This window comes from Notamacropus eugenii, chromosome 3 (genome assembly GCF_028372415.1).
Source record: "Notamacropus eugenii isolate mMacEug1 chromosome 3, mMacEug1.pri_v2, whole genome shotgun sequence".
Taxonomy (NCBI): domain Eukaryota; kingdom Metazoa; phylum Chordata; class Mammalia; order Diprotodontia; family Macropodidae; genus Notamacropus; species Notamacropus eugenii.
The window spans coordinates 263,482,744-263,506,154 of NC_092874.1; the positions used below are offsets into that span (position 1 = coordinate 263,482,744).

Consider the following 23,411-nt stretch of genomic DNA (forward strand, 5'->3'; position numbering starts at 1 on the left):
TAGCATGTGCTGGGGTGGGGTAGTGGGGGAAGTGTCAGACCTTGGTTAATTAGAATGGATGGCATTATCATAGAGCCATCTCATGCTAGGAACATTTTCCTGTTGAATAGGGGTAATCAGCTGGCAAAAATAAAGGAAAAAGGAAAATAGAATACAAGAAAACAGTGGGTAGCATGTGTGTAGGGAAGGAAGGGGGGAGAGAGAGAGAGACAGGAACAGAGACAGAGAGATAAGAGACAGAGAGAGAGAGAGAGAGAGAGAGAGAGAGAGAGAGAGAGAGAGAGAGAGAGAGAGAGAGAGAATGCAAAAGAGAGTTAAGACATTAACTGTCATTTCAGCTGTCAATTTGGGCAAAACTCTAACAGCCTTTTGGTCCGTAGGGAAAGAATAAAATCTGAGGATTATAGCTGAAGGTAGACATATACAGATTGTCCTCTTTTCTGGAATTTAACCTGATGATTCTTGGATCTTTAGTGATGTAAAGTATGAAACTAGAGACAGAGATAAGTTCTGGTGCTGATGGTGCCACTGCATCAATCAACTAACATTCAGTTAATAAATATCTACTCTATTACAGGCACTGGGGATACATAGAATAAAGGGAAAGTCCCCTTATTAAGTTAGTATATATGACAAAGTGGAAGAGGGCTGGCCTTGAAGCCAGGGAGACTGAATTTAGGCCCCACTCAGCTACATACTGGCTGTGTGACCCTGGACATGTCAATTAACTTCAAAGTGATCTAGGAAGTTTTTGTAAGACTATATAGAAGTTACAGAGAAGGTGCCAACCTGCTTTGTTTAGAGAGACCTTCCTCACCTGGGAATACCTTAACCTAGTGAAATCACAGGTTTAGTCCCTAACTCTATGTCACTTGAGCAAAGTGTTTAATTTCTCTGTATGTTAGTTTCAAAGTAGTTAGTTTTAAATTTCTGTAAAATTTGGTAGTTGAACTAAGTAAGGTTCTGTTTTTTCTTCTCTCTAAAATTGTTTGAGTCTATGAAATGTTAGCTATATTGATTTCATAAGTAGAATACAGTGAATATTAATGCATTAATATTTTTATCTGTATAGGTTATATTGTGTTATTGACATTATAAAATGTCTTAATTAATGCCTTAATTTACTTGATAAAAGAATATTAGAATACTTGCTGGATACACACATGCATATGCATAAATACCCATACATATACACATACATATACATATATGTATGTGTATTTAATGTATATGTGTACAAATATGTATATGTAGGCACACATATGTGTAAATATATACATATAAATGTATATATGTCTATAGAATATATATACATATATATGTAGAATACATATTTATTTTCCATATTTGTGATGAAATGCACATGTTGTGTCAGTTCTCTTATCAGTATTATGTGAAGCAGTGAAGTATAGTGGGGAGAACACTGAGTTTGGAGTTAGCGTCTGTCTTCCAATCTCAGCTCATATACTTACTTGATGTGGACCCTGGGCAGTCATAAACTTTTCCAGGTCTCAGTTTCTTCATGTGTAAAGTTAGGAGGTTGACTAGATGACCTCTGAGGTTCTTTCTGCCTTCAAATTGTTTCTTCCAATGAATCCTGGACAGTTCCTTTAAGAGAGACAGTTTCAGAATTTCAAAATTGAAATGCACCTCAGAGGTAAATTCAGTTAAACTTCAGTAAAGATCTCCTAGGGCTTGGAATTAGGAAAATCTGAGTTCAGTTCTTGTCTCAGACACTTGCTAACTCTGTAGCCCTGTTCAGTTCACTTAAATTCTTTCAAACCCAGTTTCTTCATCTTTAAAATGGGAATAACAGCACCTACCTCACAGTGTTGTAAGATTCAAATGAGATAACATATAAGGTGCTTCGCAAACATTAAAAGTGTTATATAACTTTTATGTAAGTCATCATCTAGCTTTTGTTCACAGCCTTTATTTAACATCTACTAAAAAGAAACTCACAACCTTCCACAAAGAGGAAGCCCATTCAATTTTCTCATAGCTCTAGTTGTTGGAGTTCTCTGTACCAATGAAATCCACAGGTATAGTTCTTATTCCTATTGTAATTCATAGAAATATTTTCCTTACAACCTCCACCCATGTGGTATAGTCAAAAGGGCCCTGGATTTGGAGTCAGAGGACTAGGTTCATATTCCATCTCCAATATTTGCTCCTTTTGTGTCCTTGGACAAGTCATTGGCCTTTATGGTCCTCAGTTTCCTCATCTGTAAAATGAAAGGGTTTGACTAGCTGGCCCCTATAGTGCCTTTCAACTCTAAATCTGTGATAATAATTTTATCTGGAAAAGAGGGAGAATATGATACATGGCCTTGATTTTTTTTTTTTTTTTCACTAAGGTAATATGAATAGCCTGGCCCACTAGGATAATCATTATTTGACAGTCATCACAGAGGTTAAAAACACTCGTCTTGGAATAACTGCTCTGTGAGTTTCAAACTTGAAATGTTTCAGTCTCTTTCTAATTTTATAACTTGTGTGGACTGAAAAAAAATCAAAAACACCATTGGAAATAGACATCTGGGTACACTAAACTTTTATATTGCTTCCTTCACTATTTGGACTGAGTTCTTTCACTAATGATGTTGATGTATACCAGCGTTAAAGTACAGCTCAATTTCTTTTCCCCCAAAGGTGCTTTAAAAAAAGAGAGTTGTATTGTAATTACCATTCCAGTAGAAAGATTATAACTTTAGTTCAGAGGATGGTTTACACCTTCTTCTCACTGAAGTGGTTTCTTTATATCCAGGACTTTCATTGACAACATGTCTAATTCTCTTTTCTTTTACATTAGGAAGCACTTTCCGTATACGAAGAAGCCATTCGGATAATGCCTCGGCAATTTGCTCCCCAGAGCTTGTACAACATGATGGGTAAGTCCAATAATCATCCCCTTCTTGACATTCAAGGACCTTGTGATGAATTTAATTATGGGTTTGTATTACCTGGAATTGAAATAAACTACCTCGTGAATCCCCACAAACCAAGTTTTTCATTAATGGGCTTCACCTGAAGAAATCTAACAGCTGAACACCTGTTCAAAAGATGCAAGAAATGAATTAAAGTATGCAATTTTCATGAATTGGACTATGGATCTAAATGAATTTTCAAAAAAAAAGCAACTTCCCCTCAAGAATACAGTCTGATACCTTGAGATCATCTCTCCTAATATTTTTACCTAACAGTGGCTTCTTCAGATGAATACAATTTTCTCATCAACCAGAAAGTGTGTAAAACCTCTCATGTAAGTGATTCCAGTCTAAGAGATATCAATATAATTGATTTCCTTTACAGTATAATGTTTTTTTATTTTGTTATGTTTATCCAAGAAAAGGCTCATTTCTCTAGACTGTCAAAGAGGAGTATGGCACACACACAAAAAAAGTTAAGAACTTCTGCCAGATGTGGTGGTCCATTCCTGACATCCCTGTTGCTGAGGAGGCTGAGAATGGGGGGTAGAATTAAAATTTCTGAACTGCCACATGGGGTGAAATCCAGTCAGGCATCCACACTAAGTGGCACAGGTAGAGTGAATTTCAGGTGGTGGAGGGCCTCTGGGCATGCAGGAGTGGTGAACTGACCCAGGTTTGAAAAGCAAAGCAAGAGAAACTCCCCTTCCGGATGGTTATTGGGATTAGGCTACAGTTCTAGCCCGGGCAAGATAGGGAGACCCAGTGACAAACAAATAATCTAAAAGAATCCCCCCTGGTTTAAGGTGTCTTAGATAAGATGAGAGTTATTCACATTAATCCATTTATCATATGTAGTGAGTGAGTTGATGAGTACGCTGTGGGGAATTTATGTTGCTAGAATTCAAAAGACTCCAAGAGATATTTTAACTCATCACATGACAGTAGGAATTTTTTTTTCCCTTAAAGGTTAAGGGTTAAGATGTGCTAAGGGGAAGCATTTTATGAAAAGTTGGCTGAGTGCAAAGTTTAATGGGGAAGAAGATGATTTTTTACATATCTGCCTAATCCTTTTTTGTGTTTGCTTTTTCCTTTTAAACATAAATCATGAACTCATCCATGTGATTGGGCTTATATCAGAGATGCATAGACTTAGAGCTGGGAAGGACTTTAGAAAATCTTAAGGCTAGTCACCTGATTATATAAATATGGAAACTGAAGCTCAGAGAGGTTAATGACTTACTCAAGGTCATACAGCTAGTAAGTGCCTGCGGTAGGATTTAAACTCAGGTCTTTCTGACTAAATCCAACATTCCATATAGTCCTCTGAGACTCTTTACTTCATTAACTGTGACATACAGAAGCCCCTGTTGTAACAGAGAATGATTTTCCTAAACATATATAAAAATTTTCAGCGCTTGTTGGAAAACAGTCCCCTTTTTGTTTCCCCTTTGCCTCTTTTCCCAGTTTGAATCAAAAGTTAAGGATTTAAAAAACAATGAGTCATCTCTACTCATCCTCTTTCTCTCACTTCATGTGCTTCCTCAATTATATTTCATATCAAAGTATTTTACTACCTCCCTTTAAAACATGTCTAGTCATTCTGATAGGTTATATAAAAGTTAAATTTTTTAAAATTCTTTCTTTTTTATATAGCCAAATGAGCACAGATATGACATAGACTTCTTCAAGACATTTAATGAGAACGATTGTAATTAGAAGTCATTGTCGATGCTGGCCTGATTTTTCCATAATTCCTATCTCCTTTCATTGCCACATTTCTTCAGCTGTCAAATAAAAAGAATGTCAAAATTCCATCCTTACAGGGATGTTAGAAAGGATTATAATTTGGTTTTAGTTTGATACTTAGAGTTCTAAGAACAGAATTCTTATAACATCTTGGATCTTAGCATCTACAGAATGTGGCAATTATTGCTCATGTTAGCGAAAACCTGCAAAGTTAATTTAAGCCAACTTAACTATTTTTTATTTGTTGTGAACACCTTTGACAATCTGGTGAAGCTTATGGACACCTCCTCACTCTAATATATAAATTAAATAAAATTCATATGTTTACAAAGAAAACCATTTATACTGAAACAGTTATCAAAATGTTTGGAAAAAATTGTGATATTGAAATAGGTGAGCAATTTGAGAGAAAGTCTTCTCTATTCAAGCATTAAATAGGTCAATTCATTTAAAATGTTATTAAATTAAAATTATACTTTGTTTTAAAAGTCAGGTTAAGGTGAAGTGACTGTTGCCTACATCCATAATTCCAGGAAATACTAAATTTTAGTTAGACGTTAGTGAAAATAAATGTGTAACTTATTCCGTAGACAAATTCATAGACCCAGCTGAAATCCATGCACTGAAACCTTTGGAGTCCCTGGTCTTCAGAAGGAGAAGTCCTGATTTAGATAAGTGGAATTTATGGATGCAGGATTTGACTCCATACTGAAGTTGAATTCTCACTTCTATGAGTGTTAAGCTCGTCTCCAACAAAGGATAAGAACACTCCTAGAGATTATTGTGTAAACTTTTTACTTTTTAGAAATGGTTGCTTCGCTTATAGTCATTGAATGATGTTTTTAGATCTTTGGGAGAGATTCTAAAGCATTTTTCTAAAAAAAATCTTAATTACATCTATCCCTTTGGCAATCAACATCCATTTAAGATTGTCATCTGGCCTTGTGCAGTAAAAGCTGCTTACTGGAAGTCATTCTCCCGTATAACAATTTCTCATCTAGACAAATGAGTGGACTCCCCAGAGTGTTTGCTTTTACTTTTAGTATATTTTATTAACCTAGCATTTGACAAGATAAATGGCCAAGGAGATGAATTGTGTTATCAATTCATCAGTTTCATTAGACTGTCGGCAGGCAGTGATTATTCTATCAAGATTATCAACAATCATGGACTTGTTTTCTAATTCACACATTTACATTTTATTAGCACCCTGAAGAGACCAGTAATACATTATGAAGTGTGTTTGACTATGTAACCTCCCTCGCCCTTCCATGTGCATTTTTCTCCCTCCCTCTTATCTCTTGAGGTAGGGAGGAAGAAGGTGATACTTGGGGGAAAGCTAGAACTGGAAAGTCAATGATAAAGTGACTAAAATCATCAAATATAAAAAACTTCAATTTTTTTAGCATAAAGATTTTATATGTCTGCCTCCCTCATGAAGACCATATAAAATTTTAATGAGGCAGCAATGTGACAGTGAATACAGCAACAGCCCTGGAGTCAAGAGGACCTGAGTTCAAATACAGCTGCAGACACTTACTAGCTTTGTGATCCTTTTCAAGTCACTTAACCCTGATTGCTTCCCCCAAATTATATATATATATATATATACGTATATATATATATATATACACGCAAACACATATATACATATATGTATATATTATATATATATATAATATTTATATACATAAATAGATACACACATATATTTTAATTGAACAGATAATGGTGGCAACATCAACCTTAGGTCTTACTGGCCACAAAGTCAGTAAGACCTATGTTCCTGACCCACCTCTGACACATACTGTTATACGACCCTGTGCCAATGACTTAGAATTCAAAGGCACTTTTTATAAGACTATAATTACAGAAAAGGAATTACATTGGTAAAGAGAGATTTCTCATCCAGGACTTCCTCATAGCAGTAGGTAATATAATCATTCCCTATCCTATTTTCTCACTGCTTTGAATGCTACGAGCCAGATTTACTTAGTATTTTGTGATTTACAAAGTGTTTTCCTCATGAGAACCTTACTAGGTAGCTGGTAGAAATTTTAATATTTCCATTTTGTGGATGAAAAATGAAGGTTCAGAGAAGGTCAATACACATTTATTCACATCAGTTATTTACTTGTGACATTGTGCTAGGCTTTGGGGACACAAAGATTAAAGTGGAACAGACTGTTCCCTCATGGTGCTTCCATTCTATCTTGGAGACATCATGGTCTGCTTCACTGAGATCTAATTCACAGGCAAGTCAAGACATCACCTTTGTGATGGCATTGGTCCTCTTTGAGAATGAAGGGTGACAATGGTATACACATACACATATATAGAAGCTATATATAGAATAATTATGGGGTGGAGCTGAAGGGACGCTCTAATAGATGGGGCATCAGGCACAACCTCCTAAAGATGGTGATGCGCTCAGTTTTGCAGTAAACTAGGGATTCCATGAAGAGGAGTTGAGAAGTATGGGGAACAGCCCTATGCAAAAGCAAAGTTTCCAGCTGTGGAGTGAAACACCTGAGGTACTGTGGGAGATCAGATTGGCTAAGAAAGTTGCTCTCAGAAAGAAAGTAAATATCCCAGCAAGGAACTCAATTCAAGTTTCCTGAGTTGTGCTGCCTCTACACAACCACCTAAGAAAAGCTTTTGCCATTTCTTTGGCTAAGCGTACGTTTGCCAATGGTGAATTCAGATTTTAAGTGTGGCTTCCTACCTTACTTTTCTGTACTTCTGTGTGACAGCAAAGAATTTGAACTTCTTTTAAAGAATGTGGCCATCTTTAAGGCATTGCATTTTCATATTTTCAGACTTTTGTGGTAATTCTTATCTAAGCTTTCATAAACCTAGATAAGAATGTTATCTTCATATCCTGAATTTCCTTGCCTTAAGAAGATAGCAGGAGACTGAGGATGTTTTGACTGAGCATCCTGGCCTCTTTAGGATTTGTGTGATTCAGATCCATGGAGATAATATAAATCAGAGTCAGAATATTGAGAGTATATGAGTCAAAATGAAGCTCATGAACCCATATATACAGGCATGTATACACACACATATGTGCATGTATATGTGTGCATTGTACACATACACACTTTTTCATATATATGTATGTGTATATACATATACATATATACTACACACACACATATATGTCTATCTAAATTTCAGGCTTGGATTCAGGAAGACTTCAGTCTCCAATCACGCTTCAAGCCTAAGTATGTCACTTAACCTCTCTTCCATTGCATGTCAGTTGAGGGGGTTGGATTAGTTGACCTCCGAGATCTCTCCCAGCTCTAAATCTATGATCTTCTGGTCTATGAAATGGGGATAATAATATCAATCATCTTATAGATTGTTGTGAAGATTAAAGGAAATAATACATGTAAAGCACTTTATAAACTTTAAAACATTAATGACAACTCTAACTATTATTGCATTAATAAATGACAAATACAAAATAATACAAAATACAATAAATGAAGCAAATGGAAAATCCTCTTAGCAAATATTGATTTTAAAACTACTGTAACACTTTGCTGCTGTTGCCATTTATTTTAAGTAAGACAAGTATATAAGCCCAGTCCTGACAGCTAAACCCTGAACATCACTGCTCTTATTCAGTTTGTAACCACTGACTTTTTGTCATGATGTCAGGAAAAATGGGCACTCCTATTGGGGAAGATGATAATTGTTCACAGAACTTAGTCTTGTATGATTATTGCCTACATGTCAATCAATCCTCCAGAGAAGATTAACTCAATGTGCTGTATGTACCTACCTTTTCCTTGTGTTTTATTAAATATTTGGGCAATATTTAGGTAGTGTTCGTTTGTTATCCCTTCCTCGAAGGCTCAGTAGTACATATCCTTGATGACATTTTTCGTGATAGTTTGAATGCATAAATGAGCTCTGCTAAAATGGCTACTTCTTTCTGTTGCTTTTTGGGTGATTTTCAATTTTTAAAGTTTCTGAGATTATGATCATTCTTCATTGTCAATCATATTGGAGAATATTGGCATTGGAAACATAAGATTGTGTGTACGTGTGTGCTCGTGAGTCCCTGGAACTACCTTGGGATCATGAAAACTAGAGTATCATTTCCCAAGTGTTATCCAGACTCCTTCATTAGATTGTAAGTTCCTTGAGTGCAGGGAATATCTTTTGCTTGTTTTTGTATCTCCAACATGTAGTTCACATAGGAGGCACTCAATAAATGTTTGTTGATTTATTATTATCCATTTTGGCTGGACTTATTAACCATCTACAGGTTTAAAAATATTTTTGTATATTAAATGTTAATTGCTATTAAAATTGATTTGACTTAAGATAGTTATGGATTTGTTCACTGGAATGAACATCCACTTGTGTGTCATAATTGGGAAATATATTCTGTCCTGTATTGGCATTTGCTTTGTGGATTGCTAGGCTGATCTGTGAAATGCTATATGCATCTTTACGGAATTGATTATTGATTGGTCATTTACAAACAAGTGAATCTTAAGAATCTACATTTTTATAGAACATGCTTATTATGTTTGGACTTTCCACAAGATATCTTCTACACCATTAGTGAATAGTGAATTTTGAAAAATATATAGTTCTTTCTCATATTTTACTGGACAACAATACTTAGAATTGTTGAACGAAGTCAACTTTTTAGCAGTATCTGTCAAGAAATCTTATATGATGTTAGAACATGCATATGTAAGACACCTTTTTGAAATAAAATATTCAAAAGCTACATGTTGCTTCCCAAATTAAAAAAATAATAACAATATGGAATGAACTAAGGCATACACATATCATTTTCTTATATTCCCCACACCTCTTAGGTAAATTGTACAATTCTGAAAATAGGACCTTCCAAAGAAAATCTTCCCTAAAAGTGTTCACCTTATCACCACCTATTTTTTCACTAAATAGACAAATTTTGTTTGAATAAATATATAGACTTTTCTCATAAAGGAAATTGAGAATATATGAAAAAATTGGAATATAATTCAGACAGTAAAGAAATATTTAGTGTGCATTGTGTGCCAGATACTGTTCTAAGTGCTAATAAAGGTAAAACAATAGTCCCTGCATCAAAGAGCTCACAGTCTAATGATGGAGACAAGGGGAAAAACAAACAAATTATGTACAAACAAAATTGTATACATTTCTGCATACATACATATATGTATATATGTATGTATATATGTATACACACACACAAGCAAACAGAGAGAGACACAGAGAGACACAGAGAGAGAGAGATCATCATATAACATGATAATCTCAGGGAAAGCACTAGCCCTAAGGGGCAACTGGAAACATTTCTTGCAGAAGATGGTATTTTAACTGAAACTTGAAAGAAACCAGAGAAACAAGGGGTAGAGATGAAGAAGGAGAACATACCAGGCATGACAACCAATGAAAATTTCTAATTGGGGGACAGAGCCAAGATGGTGAAGTAGAAGCAAGGACCAGCTAGAGCTTTCCCCCCAAACCTCTTAAAAATCTTGTAGGAAATGACTCTAAGCAAATTCTAGAGAAGCAGAAACCACAAACTGAGAGACTGAAGCAAATTTCTAGCCCAAGACAATCTGTAAGGTTGACCAGATGGATCTATTGCACCAGACTGGAGCAGAGCAAAGTTTGGACAGAGTAGGAGAAGGCCTTAGAGGACAGAACTGCAGACAGCTGCTATGGATTCCAAATTTCTCAACCCACAAACTCTAAAGAAAGTTTCAAAGGTCAATGGGAAGGGTCTCTCACCTGGCTGAGAGGGGAGGGTGGTCTGACCTCAGCCCCAGCCCTGACTCAGAGACCAGTCCAAGCGCACCTGCAGCCACTGCTGAAGTGTAGTCTACTTCTGGAGACTTCCACTTACGAAACTCAAAAGTCAAGTAATCTGCTGGGAAAATGAGCAAATGGGAAAAAAGAAATAGACTGTAGATTCTTACTTTGTCTGTGAAGAGGTATTTTCTTACATCATTGTTTATGGGGAAAATCAAAGCATACAGCCAGAAGACAACACAACCAAAGCAATGGTGAATATCAACTAACTTCAGAGACAACATTGTGTACTAGATATGTCATAGAACATGGAGTCAGGAAAGACCAAGGTTCAGATCCTGCCATAGATATTTACTAGCTATGTGACACTAGGAAAGTCACATTTTTTGCTTCAGTTTCTTTATTTACAAAATGAGAGTGTTGAACTAAATGGTCCATAAGGCCCCTATCAGAATTAATCCATATTTCTTTGACCCAAACTAACATGCCTTTTGATTGACACTCTCTCAACTAGTTTCCTATATAGCTATACTATCTAAATTATAATGTCCAATTCGAGTCAGAGTCATCTCCACTCTTCTCGATATAGCATATTTCTTTCATAGCTCTAGTCAAAATTGTTACATCATTCTATAGCCTCCATCAGAATAGCTATTTCTTCTTAGGGCCTCCTTGGGTCATTAGCCTTGAACTTCATGAGATGGAAGTACATTGAAAGCTGTCACATCCCTGAAAGAGCTTCAATCATACTATCTTTTCCCCCTTTTTTGATATTTAATATTCAGAACAGCATAATATAAAAAAAATCAAATAACTGGCTTAAAACCTCCATTGTTTGTCCTGGGTGTGTTTAATACATGGTTCATGTTTCCAATCTATACTCCAAATTTTCCATTTCTCTCTATATCTTCTTCTTCTATGTTGCCTCTACTTAAGCCTACTTTTAAGTGTTCCTGTGAGAATATAGTAATCTAAATTGGATTGAACCTTCTAGTTATTTTTAGTTGAATGAGCTTTAGGCGAATCCCAATGATAATTTTAAGCCTGTTTGGTATTTAAATTTAAAAAGCTAGCTAAAAGTTAATTGTTGAGTTTAATTATTTAGATGATTTGGACCATTTTTTCCCCTTCCAGTAACATTTCATGAAATCAAAAATAAATTATGTTTTATAAAGTCTGGAAGTAGAGAATGGAAAGAAATTTAGCAGTCATTCTATTCTAGTTTGTAAGTCAACATTATTTGCGTAAGCCTTTCATACCAGGTGCTGAGGGGAGATATGATAGAGATAAAAGCCATGGGCCCAGCTGAAATTTCCCTGAGATTTATCCGTTTAATTCAAATGAAGTCTGGTTATTTAATAGTTCAACTAATTTATTAGTGCAGTTCTGGATCTCATGGGATATAAACAAAGTCCCTCACTCTTTATCTTCAATTACAGGGTTTATTGATAATAATATGGGGAAAAAACAATTCAACGTTCACATGGTAATTGTCTTGCCAGTCACTTAATTTCTTGTCTGTTTTTCTAGTGTCTGAGAGGCAAGGCAATATGCATGTATGGTAGGTCCAAGAAACCCCAACCTGTTCAGAAAATTGGGATAAACCCTGGTGTAGATTATGATTGAAGATAACATGATTTTAGGTGAAAAGATGCTGATCCTTTTCCAAATGCACTTAGTTTGGGTAAACAGACGCTAGCCTTCCTTTTGATCATTCTCAATTCCTGGAGAGGACCATCGACATCAGGAGGGTGATGTATTTACTTGCAAGTGAATTAGATTTAAGTGAAACAGAGCTGTGCAGGGTCATCAGCCTCACTCTTTTCTCCAGTCATCAGAGTTCAGTGACAAAACATGGGTCAGGATAGCTGGTGATGGCTCTAGATGCAGTGGGAGCCCTTGGTCTTTTTAAGCTAAGAGCTTTCTCAGGCCTCAGTTTGTCTGAGGCAGTGTCCATTTAACCTTTAGAGTCTAGGTAAAAATTGAGGCAAAAGATTGCCTAGTTTGCCTTCACAAAAAAGAATCAATCTGGGAGGGAAACCATCAGAGTTTCTGTCCAGAAAAGAAGCAATTGCTATTTATACTCAATCTGAGACATCAAGACCCAAACAATGAGCTGGTAAGGGTTGCCGCATCTCTCTTCTTATTTTTAAATTTTATTTTATTTTTCTTTAATTAGTCTGAATTTGGCAAACATCACCAAACATGATCATTTCCATATACCCAGAAGAATCAGGAACAATGTTCACAAAACCACAAATCTCTATTATATACAGACATACATGTCTATTATATTACAAAAAACCTGCTACGGTTGGGTATCACTACCTCACTATGATTAGAAAAAAAAATTCTTCACTGTTTCCCATCTTTACTGCTTATTAGTGTCTCCTTCATGTCTACCTGCCCCCACCCCAAATGAAATTTAGTTTTGTCTCATTATTTTTGTCAGGATATCAAGAATAAAAATTTTGTATGGTGTATTCTTTAAATTTATCTTGTATGAGTAACTACAGTTACATTGACTAAATATATTTAAATAGCTTCCCATCTTCACCCTGACTCCAACCATAATAGACCCGTAACAATAGGTTCCCTTAATTTATCACAGTTTTTCTTGAACCTCACATCTCTGAATGTGAGAGATTTATGCTTCAACTCTGTTAAGTTCTTGAACCACATGTTTGCTCTGTTTTGAATTATGGTCCTTTTCTATTGGCACTGTCCTCTGGTAAGCTGATGAGCCAAGGACCCCGACATGCCAGGATACCCATCTGACTTGGTTAGCTTGTAATTGATGGGTATCTGAAAGAGAAGCATCTGGGGCCTCTACGATCAAGCTCTACCTATTTACCTTTGCATTCTGTCTTTAGCTGGAAAGATAAGACAAAAAGTCAGTGTCAATTGTTTAGAGTTTACTAGCACAAAAAGACAGAACCATCCATTCTTGAGTTTTAACACTAATTTATTTTGCCAGGTGTGCAGCCACCAAGTTAAGGAAACCATATGTATTCTTGGCTTTCTATCAAGAAGAATATTGACTTAGTTTTCTTTTGGGGGAATAAAACCATCAATAAAAACTTTTGAGAGTTGCCACCCTTGAAGTTCGTTCTTTAGTGTGGAATTGACTTGACTGAATTTTGTTTTGTACCATTCATCTGTGTTATAAATTTTAAATAAAATACTGCAGTTACAGATGTTAATTTGCTTGGTGTTACAGCCTGCATTACAAAGGCCAAAGTCCAGCTCTACTGCATTAAATAGGTAATATATTTTGTTTTAAGTTTCAATTAAAATCTGGGGTCAGAAGATATAATGTTCCCTGAGGGATTTTATACACTTTAATGCCAATATAAGGGTTACAGAAAGATCATGCTCGGGTCTAGATGTCTCTTGCTTTCCTGGAAATATGATATTAGGCAGTTGATTGTATTATGGTGCTTTTAAAACTACACAAGCCCACCTGCTGCAGTAACTCATAGTTCTGCCTTTCAGGAAGTAATGACAAAGAAAAGATTGGAGGCTCAACGTTTTATTTTAAGATGGAAAATCAAGAGGAAGGATGTCCTTAAATTAATAATGAATACTTTTCTCCTGCTTCCAGGATTTGCCAAGTAGCTGCAGTGTTTTGTGGCTGATAAAGATCCTAAATGTTGTTTGAAAAATAAAGAGAAAAGAATGATGAAAGTGACTAAGAAGTTTGCATTTCTTTAACATTTAATGGGATCAAACAGTATACTAATTCTGCTGCTACTGTCACTGCTGCTACCACGCCTAATACTGTAATTATAGCTCCTATAGCTAATATTTAAATAGTATTTGAAGGTTTGCTAAGTTCTCCCTATATGCACACATATATGCACATATATATATGTATATACGAGTTTATAATCATGTGCATGTATATGAAATGCATGTATGCACACATGCATATTATATGTATTTATCTGTATACAAGTATGCCTGTGTGTGCATATATACATACACACAAACACACATATATATCTGTGTATATATATATTTGATCATCTAATTTGATGTTCACAGTGATTCCACAAAATAAGGTACTATTATCATCCCAAATTTACAGAAGAGAAAAAAGAAGTGGAAAAAGGTTAAATGATTGTTTCCATTAGCAATATTGTAAACCATCACTATGGGACTCATTTATAGTCACAAAGAGAAAAATCATGCTAAGTCAAAATGTATTAACACAACATCCTTGTCAGTCAATCAAAAAGCTTTTCTTGTGTCTACTCCATCATATGCATTGTTTTAGACCCTGGAGATGCAAAGTCATCTTAGGTGAGATACAGTGTGATGGTGCTCTATAGCTAGTAGTCTCTTGAGATATTAAATATCTAATACAATAATGCAATACAAAATAATAATGCTTCCATGCTCTATTACCTACGGTTGTTATGAGAAAGCTATTCCATTAACCTTAAAAAGCTCCATAGAAATGTCAGCTACTTTCATGCTTATAGATAAAAATTAAAATGAAGAATCCAATCTTTTTCACGAGGCATAGGATCTTGACGGTTTGGGGCTTTCTCATTCTGGACAATATTATGCAGAGTAGAAGTCAATGGAGTGGCATAAAGTGAAAATTAATGAGGTCTTTTAAACTGATGTGAGGGAGATGTAAGCTACACATAGTTTCATTTAAAGTTACTTAGTAATCCATTCCTTAGTATTATTACATGTGTTCTATATTTACTAAATAGTTGTTATTCTATAGCCTTATTAAGATTTCATAACTGATGACGAGTATATCCATCTCTGATTGTCTTGGGATGCAAATATACCTTTTCTGGGGTTAAAAATTAAAAAATAAGACATTAAAGGACACAATTTTTTTTTTTTGGTTAGTGTTTTTAAAGAACACTAATAAAGCAAAAAGAATGACAAGTTTGTGTTTCTACGAAGGCTCGTCCATCAGTTAAAAAAAACCTGCAGCACAAATACATATTTTTATGTTGAAACAATTTCATCTACCCATAGTGACAAGTTGAATTCCTGGCAAACTTACCAAAAATCACAAAGGTTGTTCCTCTTGCTGTTTCCCCATATCTTAAAAAGCCTTCTTTCTTTCTATTTTTTTCCCTACTATCCATCCAGTCCTACCTCACAACTCGTTTCTGTGAAGCCTTAATTGACTGATCCAATCCATACTGTTCTTTCTTTTCTTGAACTTCTAAAATCTTATACTATAAGATCATAGATTAGATCTGGTAGCAGGGTTGTGCTGGTAAGCATTTAACAACCACCTCTCAAGGGGAAAATGTGGGTGTTAGGAAGCATTGATAAAACAAGCAGGATGTGTAGCACTGTGCAAGCAAGCAAAGATAGCTTGTAACTGCCTGTGTCAGTAACTGACTATATTAATAGGAAGTCATTAAATTACGACAACCTGAATGCTATACACACTCCCCATTGACATGTCTGAATCCAATCAGAAGAAAACAGTAACTGTACGTACAATGTTTGAGTTGAAGAAAGGAGTACAAACATCACTCTAGACTCATTTTCCCTTCATTAATTGATCTAGTGTGAACAGCAGCAGCAAAGCATCTCTACCTCCACGTATGTCCTACTCCAATGTCACACTGTGGTGTAGAGATTACTGTAGGCTTCTGAAGGGCATGTCAGTTGCCATACTGTGTAATGTCAACAAGTCTTACTAAATCAGACAGGCTTCAGATATGAGCTGGTTGATGTATTGTTCAACTACTGTTTGAGAAGCAGTATTGATATGTGCCAAGGGGATCAGCTACAGGTTGGCACCAGAGTGATGGATTTGGGAACCATGAGAATGTTCAAAGACAATCTCCCAAGTTGTAAAGGGACCATGACTGACACAGGTAGAGGGAAAACCCACGCTAAAAAATTCAAAGATCTGTGAAGTCTCTGCAGGATATGAGTGAGAAAGGATTCCTGTTTGAAATCAAACAACAATAAATGAAGTCTGTTTAGACCCCCACAGTCTGCAAGCACTTATTAAAAATCTGTCAGTTCCTATTCTAAATGCTGGGGTATAAATATAGTAAATTAAACTAACCCCACTCACAAGATGTTGACATTCAGAACCTTATGAAGATTTTAACACTAAGTCGTAACTCAATGGTAGACAGACAACTTTCTGGAATCAGGAAGACCTGAGGTTAAATCCCTTCTCAGGTACTTATTTGCTGTGAGACCCTGGGTAAGTCATTTAACTGCTGTTTCCTTCAATTTCCTTATCTGTAAAATGGAGATAGAAACAGCAACTAATTCATCCTTTTAAGAATCTAATGAGATAATATTTGTAAGTTCTTTAGAATCCTTGAAGGCAGCTAGGTGGTACAATGGACAGAATTCTGAGCCTGGAGTTCAAAAGGCTCTTCTTTGTAAGTTCAAATCTGGCCTCAGACACTTACTAGTTGTGTGGCCCTGGGCAAGTCACTTAACCCTGTCCACCTCATGTTCCTCATCTGTGAAATGAGCTAGAGGAGGAAATGACACATCGCTCCAGTGTCTGCCAAGAAAACCCCAAATGAGGTCACAAAAAGTCAGACACAATGGAAAACTGAACAACAACAACAAATTACAAACCTGAAACCCTTTTACTAAGTTTTTATTATTGTTGTTAATTATCTTATCATGTCATTGACTCTCTGAGTTTGCTCATCTGTAAAAGAACTTGATTGGATTCAATGATCTCTTGAACTCAATGAAAGGACTCAAGATCCCTTCCAGCATATAACCATTCTTTAGGTTTCTAAAAGAGTTTACTAAGTACTATAGGGAAATTATATAGGAGCTTAAAAATCAAAATTTCCAGATTTATAGAGGCATTATCAGCATGGTGCAGTAGGAAGAAAACTGAAATTGTCGTCAGGAAGTCCTATGTTTGTGCCTTACTTTTGCTGTATACAAACTGGACTCCTGAACCTCATTTTCCTCATGTGTAAATTGGGGAAAATAGTGCTTAGAGTACTTCTGAGTCATAGGGTGGTTGTATAAGAATGTTGTAATATATAGGTGAGCTATTTATTTAGTGAAATTCAGAAAACCTTTATTAAGTACCTATTACATTTAAAAAACAACACAAGAGCTACTACAAAAGTTGAATAAAACATGTTAGGTACCTAAATTCATAACACATATTTTAGTGAGGGAATATGGTAAAGATACAGATAAATATAATATGTGTGGATGGAAGTGTCTATATAGTAACTATTGTAAATATTTTATGTAATTGCCAGACCTATGATTTCACTGGTAGAGAGAACTCCCAGTGGGGAAACTCCCTCCAGCAATGCTCACTGACACCTTCTCTATAATTTATAATGTGAGAGGGTTACCCAAAGCACTAAGAGGTTAAGTGATTTGATCAGGGTCACAGCTAGTATGTGTCAGAGACTGGTCTTAAATCCATGTTTTCTGGTTCCAGGGCCATTCTATTATATTACCCTTGAGCTTTCATTCTTGGTGGGGAATGAATACTGACATAGAGAACTGTGATACATGATACTACATAAGTTCATAAAACATGGACAAATAAACTTCTGGGACAGGAAAGGTTATTATTGGCATGGAAGATTAGAGGTTTTCTTGAAGTGATACTATTTTGAGATGGGTTTTGAAGGATGCATAGAAATTAAAGGAAGGATAGGAAAGAAAGATGGAGGGATTAATAGAGGTATAGTCTAGGCTTATGAGACAATAAAATCAGGCACTGGTAGAGACAGGAAAGCTTGCAGTGTGTTCAGGGGATAGTGAGAATGACAGTGTGAATATAAATTGATAAATTTTAGAAGCTTTTTAGAGGGAAAATAGGATGAGGATGGGAAAAGTAGGCTAGTAGCAGATAATGGAAGTTCTAGAATGACAAGTTGAGTGAAGTTACTTCTTCAGTTTAGGAACAATTAGTGAAGGGTGACTGGGTTGTAAAGAGTGAGGGGTCCAGTACTCAGAAGATTACCCTGCTCTCCCTACAAGTAGTCAGAAATCTCAAATTATTTTTAGATTCAAGTAAAGTCCCATTTAATCCAAATATAGATAAAGGTATCCAATTTTTCAGAAATTAATTCCTGTTAATGCAAATACAAATATCTTCAAACATAAAATTCTTTATCTCTATTTATACACTTTAAAATTAAATACAAATTCATCTTTCAAACTGAACATATTTCTTTTTTTTTTTTTAACCCCAAGGAAATACTAACTTCCTTATACATGGTAACTCAGCATGAAGATTTTAGAGAATTTGTCCAAACTGAGCTAAAAAATGATGAAGAGGGTCAATCCACTCCTCCTAGGGACTCATATATTTGTCACTTCCCATTTTAAGCTTCTAATTAGTACAGAACATAAATTCACCATTTACCTTCCTATTCCCCCTCTCCCCCATTAGAGTTCTTGCACATGTTATAGTTATTTGTACTCAGGCTTACACAGGACATGTGCTTTTGTACAGACTGTCACCAGTGTCTACAGCGATCTAATTTCTCATTTCTGATTCTCAGAACTCCTCATATTCTTTAGATATTTTTCTGAAAATTTTCCTGATCTCCTAGGCTTAGTAATCGTGTTGTTAAGTTGTTTCAGTTGTGCCTGACCCTTTGTGACCACATTTGGGATTTTCTTGGCAAAAATACTGGACTGGTTTGACATTTCCTTCTCCAGACCCATTGATGAGGAAACTGAGTCAAACAGGGTCAAATGACTTGCCCAGATCACACAGTTAGTAAATGTCTGAGGTCACAGTTGAACTCAGATTTTCCTGACTTTATCCACTGTATCAAACATCTACTCTCTCTGTCTCAAAATAACCTTTTAAAAATATTTAATTTTGTTCCTATCCTGTATATTGCACATTCACTTCAGTCATACAATTCAACTAACATTAACAAAATACATCATACTATGGGTAGCCAATTTTCTCCATCATCCTTGAACTGAATTTTCTTACAAATTTACTTGTTCATGAATTTGACTGTGCCAGATCTGAGTGATCAATGGAAAGTTTTCTTTGTCCCCTTTCCTTCCACACAGAGTTTGCTGTTTGGTACTACATGAGAAATTGCCTGGGATCTTTATATGGCATGAAGATAATAATCTCTTATTCTTTTACTTGAAGTTTCAAATGGATTGAAACAGCTAGGAGGCACAGTGGACACAGTGCTGGACCTGCAGTTCAGAAGACTTAGATTCAAATCCTACCTCAGGAACTTTGTAACTGTGTGATCATGGGAAAGTTACTTAACTTCTCTGTGCTTCAGTTTCCTCACCTTTAAAATGGAATCTCACTTCCAAAATTGTTATGAGGATAAAAAAAAGTTTTCAAAGCAATTTGCAAACCTTAAAGCACTCTATAAATTCTAGATATTAGGGAATAAGAGTCCATTCTGAACTTCCTTCCTTAGATTGAATCAAAATAAGGACAAATGTAATAGGAATACAAGTGAGGTCTTATACTTTAGTTTGAAAGATCAGCTGCACAATATAAAATTAAAAGAAAAATAGTTCATTGTTCATCGTGTGTCAGTCACTATGCTTATCAGGAAGGTGTGGCTCTACAGAAGATTTTCTGAAAAAAAGTGAAAAAGAACTTGCAGTGACCTGCAATTTCATTCTGAGTCAACAGTTTGGTATTTGCTAAAAGGAAGTGCCTGTGGGCAGTTTACTATATGGAAGCAATCTCCTGGTGATAGGAGAAAGATTTTTTTTTAAATTTGTAATGTAGACTCTGGGTTGGAAAAGAAGAGCACAGCATGGATAGGAGGGATAAATAAAAGTCATTTATAAGTAAAGAATCCACAAGAACCTGAATTGCTTTTTCAAATATTTGTCACAAGTCTAGGGAAAGCATGGACTTGGGATTGATCAAATGGGCTAGATTCCCAGAGGAACTATGGCAGTAAGCCTTCGATGACTCAATGACAAATTCAAAGATGTGGTCACAAGAAACAAGGCATCTTTCTAACAATGAAAAGACCAGCACAGGGACAAAAATATTCACAAGGTGCATCAAGCAAAATTCACTGGAGAAAGGAACTGGGCGAAGAAAGAGTTTGAGGACCATGTTGAGGGGTACCCACGAACCCTTATAAAATCAGAAATTCATCAAATGTGTCAATAAAGTATCCACTAAAAAAGAAAGCAGGAGAGGTAGCATGCCTTACCTAATAGGAGTGTTATATTTGGAGTCAGGATGACATGAGTTCAGGTACTACCTCCCACATCTATAGATGTGTGACCATTTTTTCAGTTGTTTCCATCTTGCCTGACTCTTTGTGACCCCTTTTGGGGTTTTCTTGGCAAGTATAAAGGAGTGGCTTACCTTTCCTTCTCCAGCTTATTTTATGGATAAGAAAACTGAGGCAAACAGGGTTAAGTGACTTGCCTAGGATCACATAACTAGTAAGTGTCTGAGGCCAGATTTGAACTCAGGAATATGAGTCTTCCTGACTCCAGGCCTGGCACTCTCTGCACTGGGCCATCTACCTGCACAATGGACAATGTGACCATGGAAAAGTCATTTATCCTTGAAGTTTTTGTTTCTTCATCTGTAAAACGAGGTCAGTAATGCCTGTAGAGTATGTCTCATAGTGATCTTCTGAGGTTTAAATAAGACAATGCATAGGACAGTGCCTAAAAATCCAAAGAAAACAAATTTTTAAACCTCACAGTACTATGTGAATGTTGTTTTGTTATTAATAATATGTTGTAGAATTAAAGATGGAAAGTACCTTCAAAGCCCTGAAGCACAGCCTTTTCATTTTAAAGTCATGGAACATAGAAAAGAGGTTAAAAGACTTGCCAAGGACGACATAACTGCTAAGTTACTGAGATAGGAATTCAGCCAGGTCTTCCTGACTCTAAGTAATTAGAATAAGCATCTGCTAAGATGTTACATTCATATATTTCATTTATATGTTGGATATTTCACTAGACATCATTGTGTAATAGGAAGAAAATGGACTTTGGAGTCCAAAATCTTTAATTCAGTTCTCAGCTACAAATTTCTATCCAGAAAAGGGCAAAGGAGACTTTGCCCAGGTGCCACCATGATTGGAAAGTGGGCACTTCCTTCCCATAGCTGCCATTGTTCCAGTACCAAACCTGGCAGTTATTCACTGACCTTTGTCCTGACAGAATGTGAATCCTCCTAGGCCTTTGTTTCCCCACTGTGGATCCTTATTTTTTAGTGCCCTTCAAGACTTCCTTTCTCTCCCTTTTCCCTTTCTACCCTCCCCTTCTGCCCCAGGATAAGGACTAGGATTTTCTGAGAGACAGACCTTCCCTTTCCCCCAGCACAGTTGCGCTTACGCTCAAACTTTTCCTGTGCATGACTACACCCCTTCATCCCACAATTGCTTTTGTATAAATTTAAAAAAATTCTAGTTTACTCAATATTCAGCTCTTTACCATCTAAATAACTTTGGAAAATTCACTGGAACTTTGAGTTACTGTCTTCTGATCTGCAAAATTAGTGAGTTGTTCTTGTTGATCTCTGAGGCATGTTCCCAAAGAGAAGAAGAAAAACTATTTTTCTAAAGAAAGTTTTCCTTTCTATTTTTTAATTTTCTAAAAGACTCTGTTTAAGCACTACCTTTTACATGCAATATGTGTATATAGATAGATTGTGTGTGGTTTTGTGTGTATGTCCTTCGTTGCTGAAGAAGACCATGCCATCAGAGAAATGATGACATGACTTGCACTTGACTTTGTTTTGAGCGAGGGAGGGCTGTGCAGGTCACCAGCCTCACTTCTCCTCCAGAGCTAGCTGAATCCAGTGACCAGATATTCATCAGGATGACTGGAGATGACCCAGGATGAGGCAATTGGGGTTAATTGACTTGCCCAAGATCACACAGCTAGTGAGTGTCAAGCGTCTGAGGTGAGATTTGAACTCAGGTCCTCCTAACTCCTGCACTGGTGCTCTATGCACTGCACCACCTAGCTGCCCTATATAGATAGATACAGATACATAGATATGTGTATATATGTATATATCTGTGTATATATATGTATAGATATAGATACATGAAATCTAAACGTCCTTCTCAAAGAAATGTAATTTCTTGGAGAGTAGTTTTATTTTTGTCTGTGTATAACTAGTGCCTAACCCTGTGTCTGCCACATAGTAGGTATTTAATAAATGCTCATTGATTCTTGGATTGATTTAGAATGTTCTCCATCATCATCAAGGACAAATCTTTACTGAGTGCTTATGATATATAGAATACCTTGGGAGAAAATAACGTTGTTATTGTTTAATCATTCTCGGCCTTCAGGAATTTATGGTATAACAGTGAGATAAACAATAGATGAAAGAAGGAAGGAAGGAAGGAAAGAAGGAAGGAAGGAAGGAAGGAAGGAAGGAAGGAAGGAAGGAAGGAAGGAAGGAAGGAAGGAAGGAAGGAAGGAAGGAAGGAACGGACAAAAGGAAGGAGAATGAAACAAGGTGGCATATGAGTACCAAATGAGTATTAAAGTCCACAGCTGTTAAAGCAGTTTAAAGAAGAGATATTCTTCCTGGATCTAGGGTGGTCAGGGAAACAGCCATGGAGAAGGTAGAATTTGAGGAAAGTATAGAATTTTGAAAGAGAGGGAAGAGGAAGGAGTGATGGGGGGCCCTCTAAACCCCAAGAAATAGGATGCAGAGAGGTGCTAGATTCAACATTGGCAAATGACCAGGCAACTCAGCTCAATCTGTCTTATCCTGAGTCTGCACATCACGTCAATGCAATAAGTTCAATTGACACTTGCTCAGAGGTAGGATACTGAACCATCAGTAATTCCAGCATCTTTTCCATAGGGAAGTAGCCTTTACCTGGATTATTCAGTCCTCGGGCTTTACATGGACTAGAAAAATAACAAAATTATATGTATTGTACTTAAATTGTCTTCTATCTGCCTTAAGCTAACTGCAAGCTTTAGCTTTGTCTTGCCAGC

The 23,411-nt window shown here is 36.2% G+C and overlaps 1 protein-coding gene across 1 annotated transcript in view; it reads left to right on the forward strand.

Moving 5' to 3' along the window:
• Window positions 1-23,411, forward strand: part of TMTC2 (transmembrane O-mannosyltransferase targeting cadherins 2) — a 518,935-nt gene that overhangs the window by 329,660 nt on the left and 165,864 nt on the right. The window contains 1 exon segment of the mRNA XM_072655497.1: window positions 2,813-2,891. Coding sequence (XP_072511598.1) covers window positions 2,813-2,891 — 79 coding nt within the window.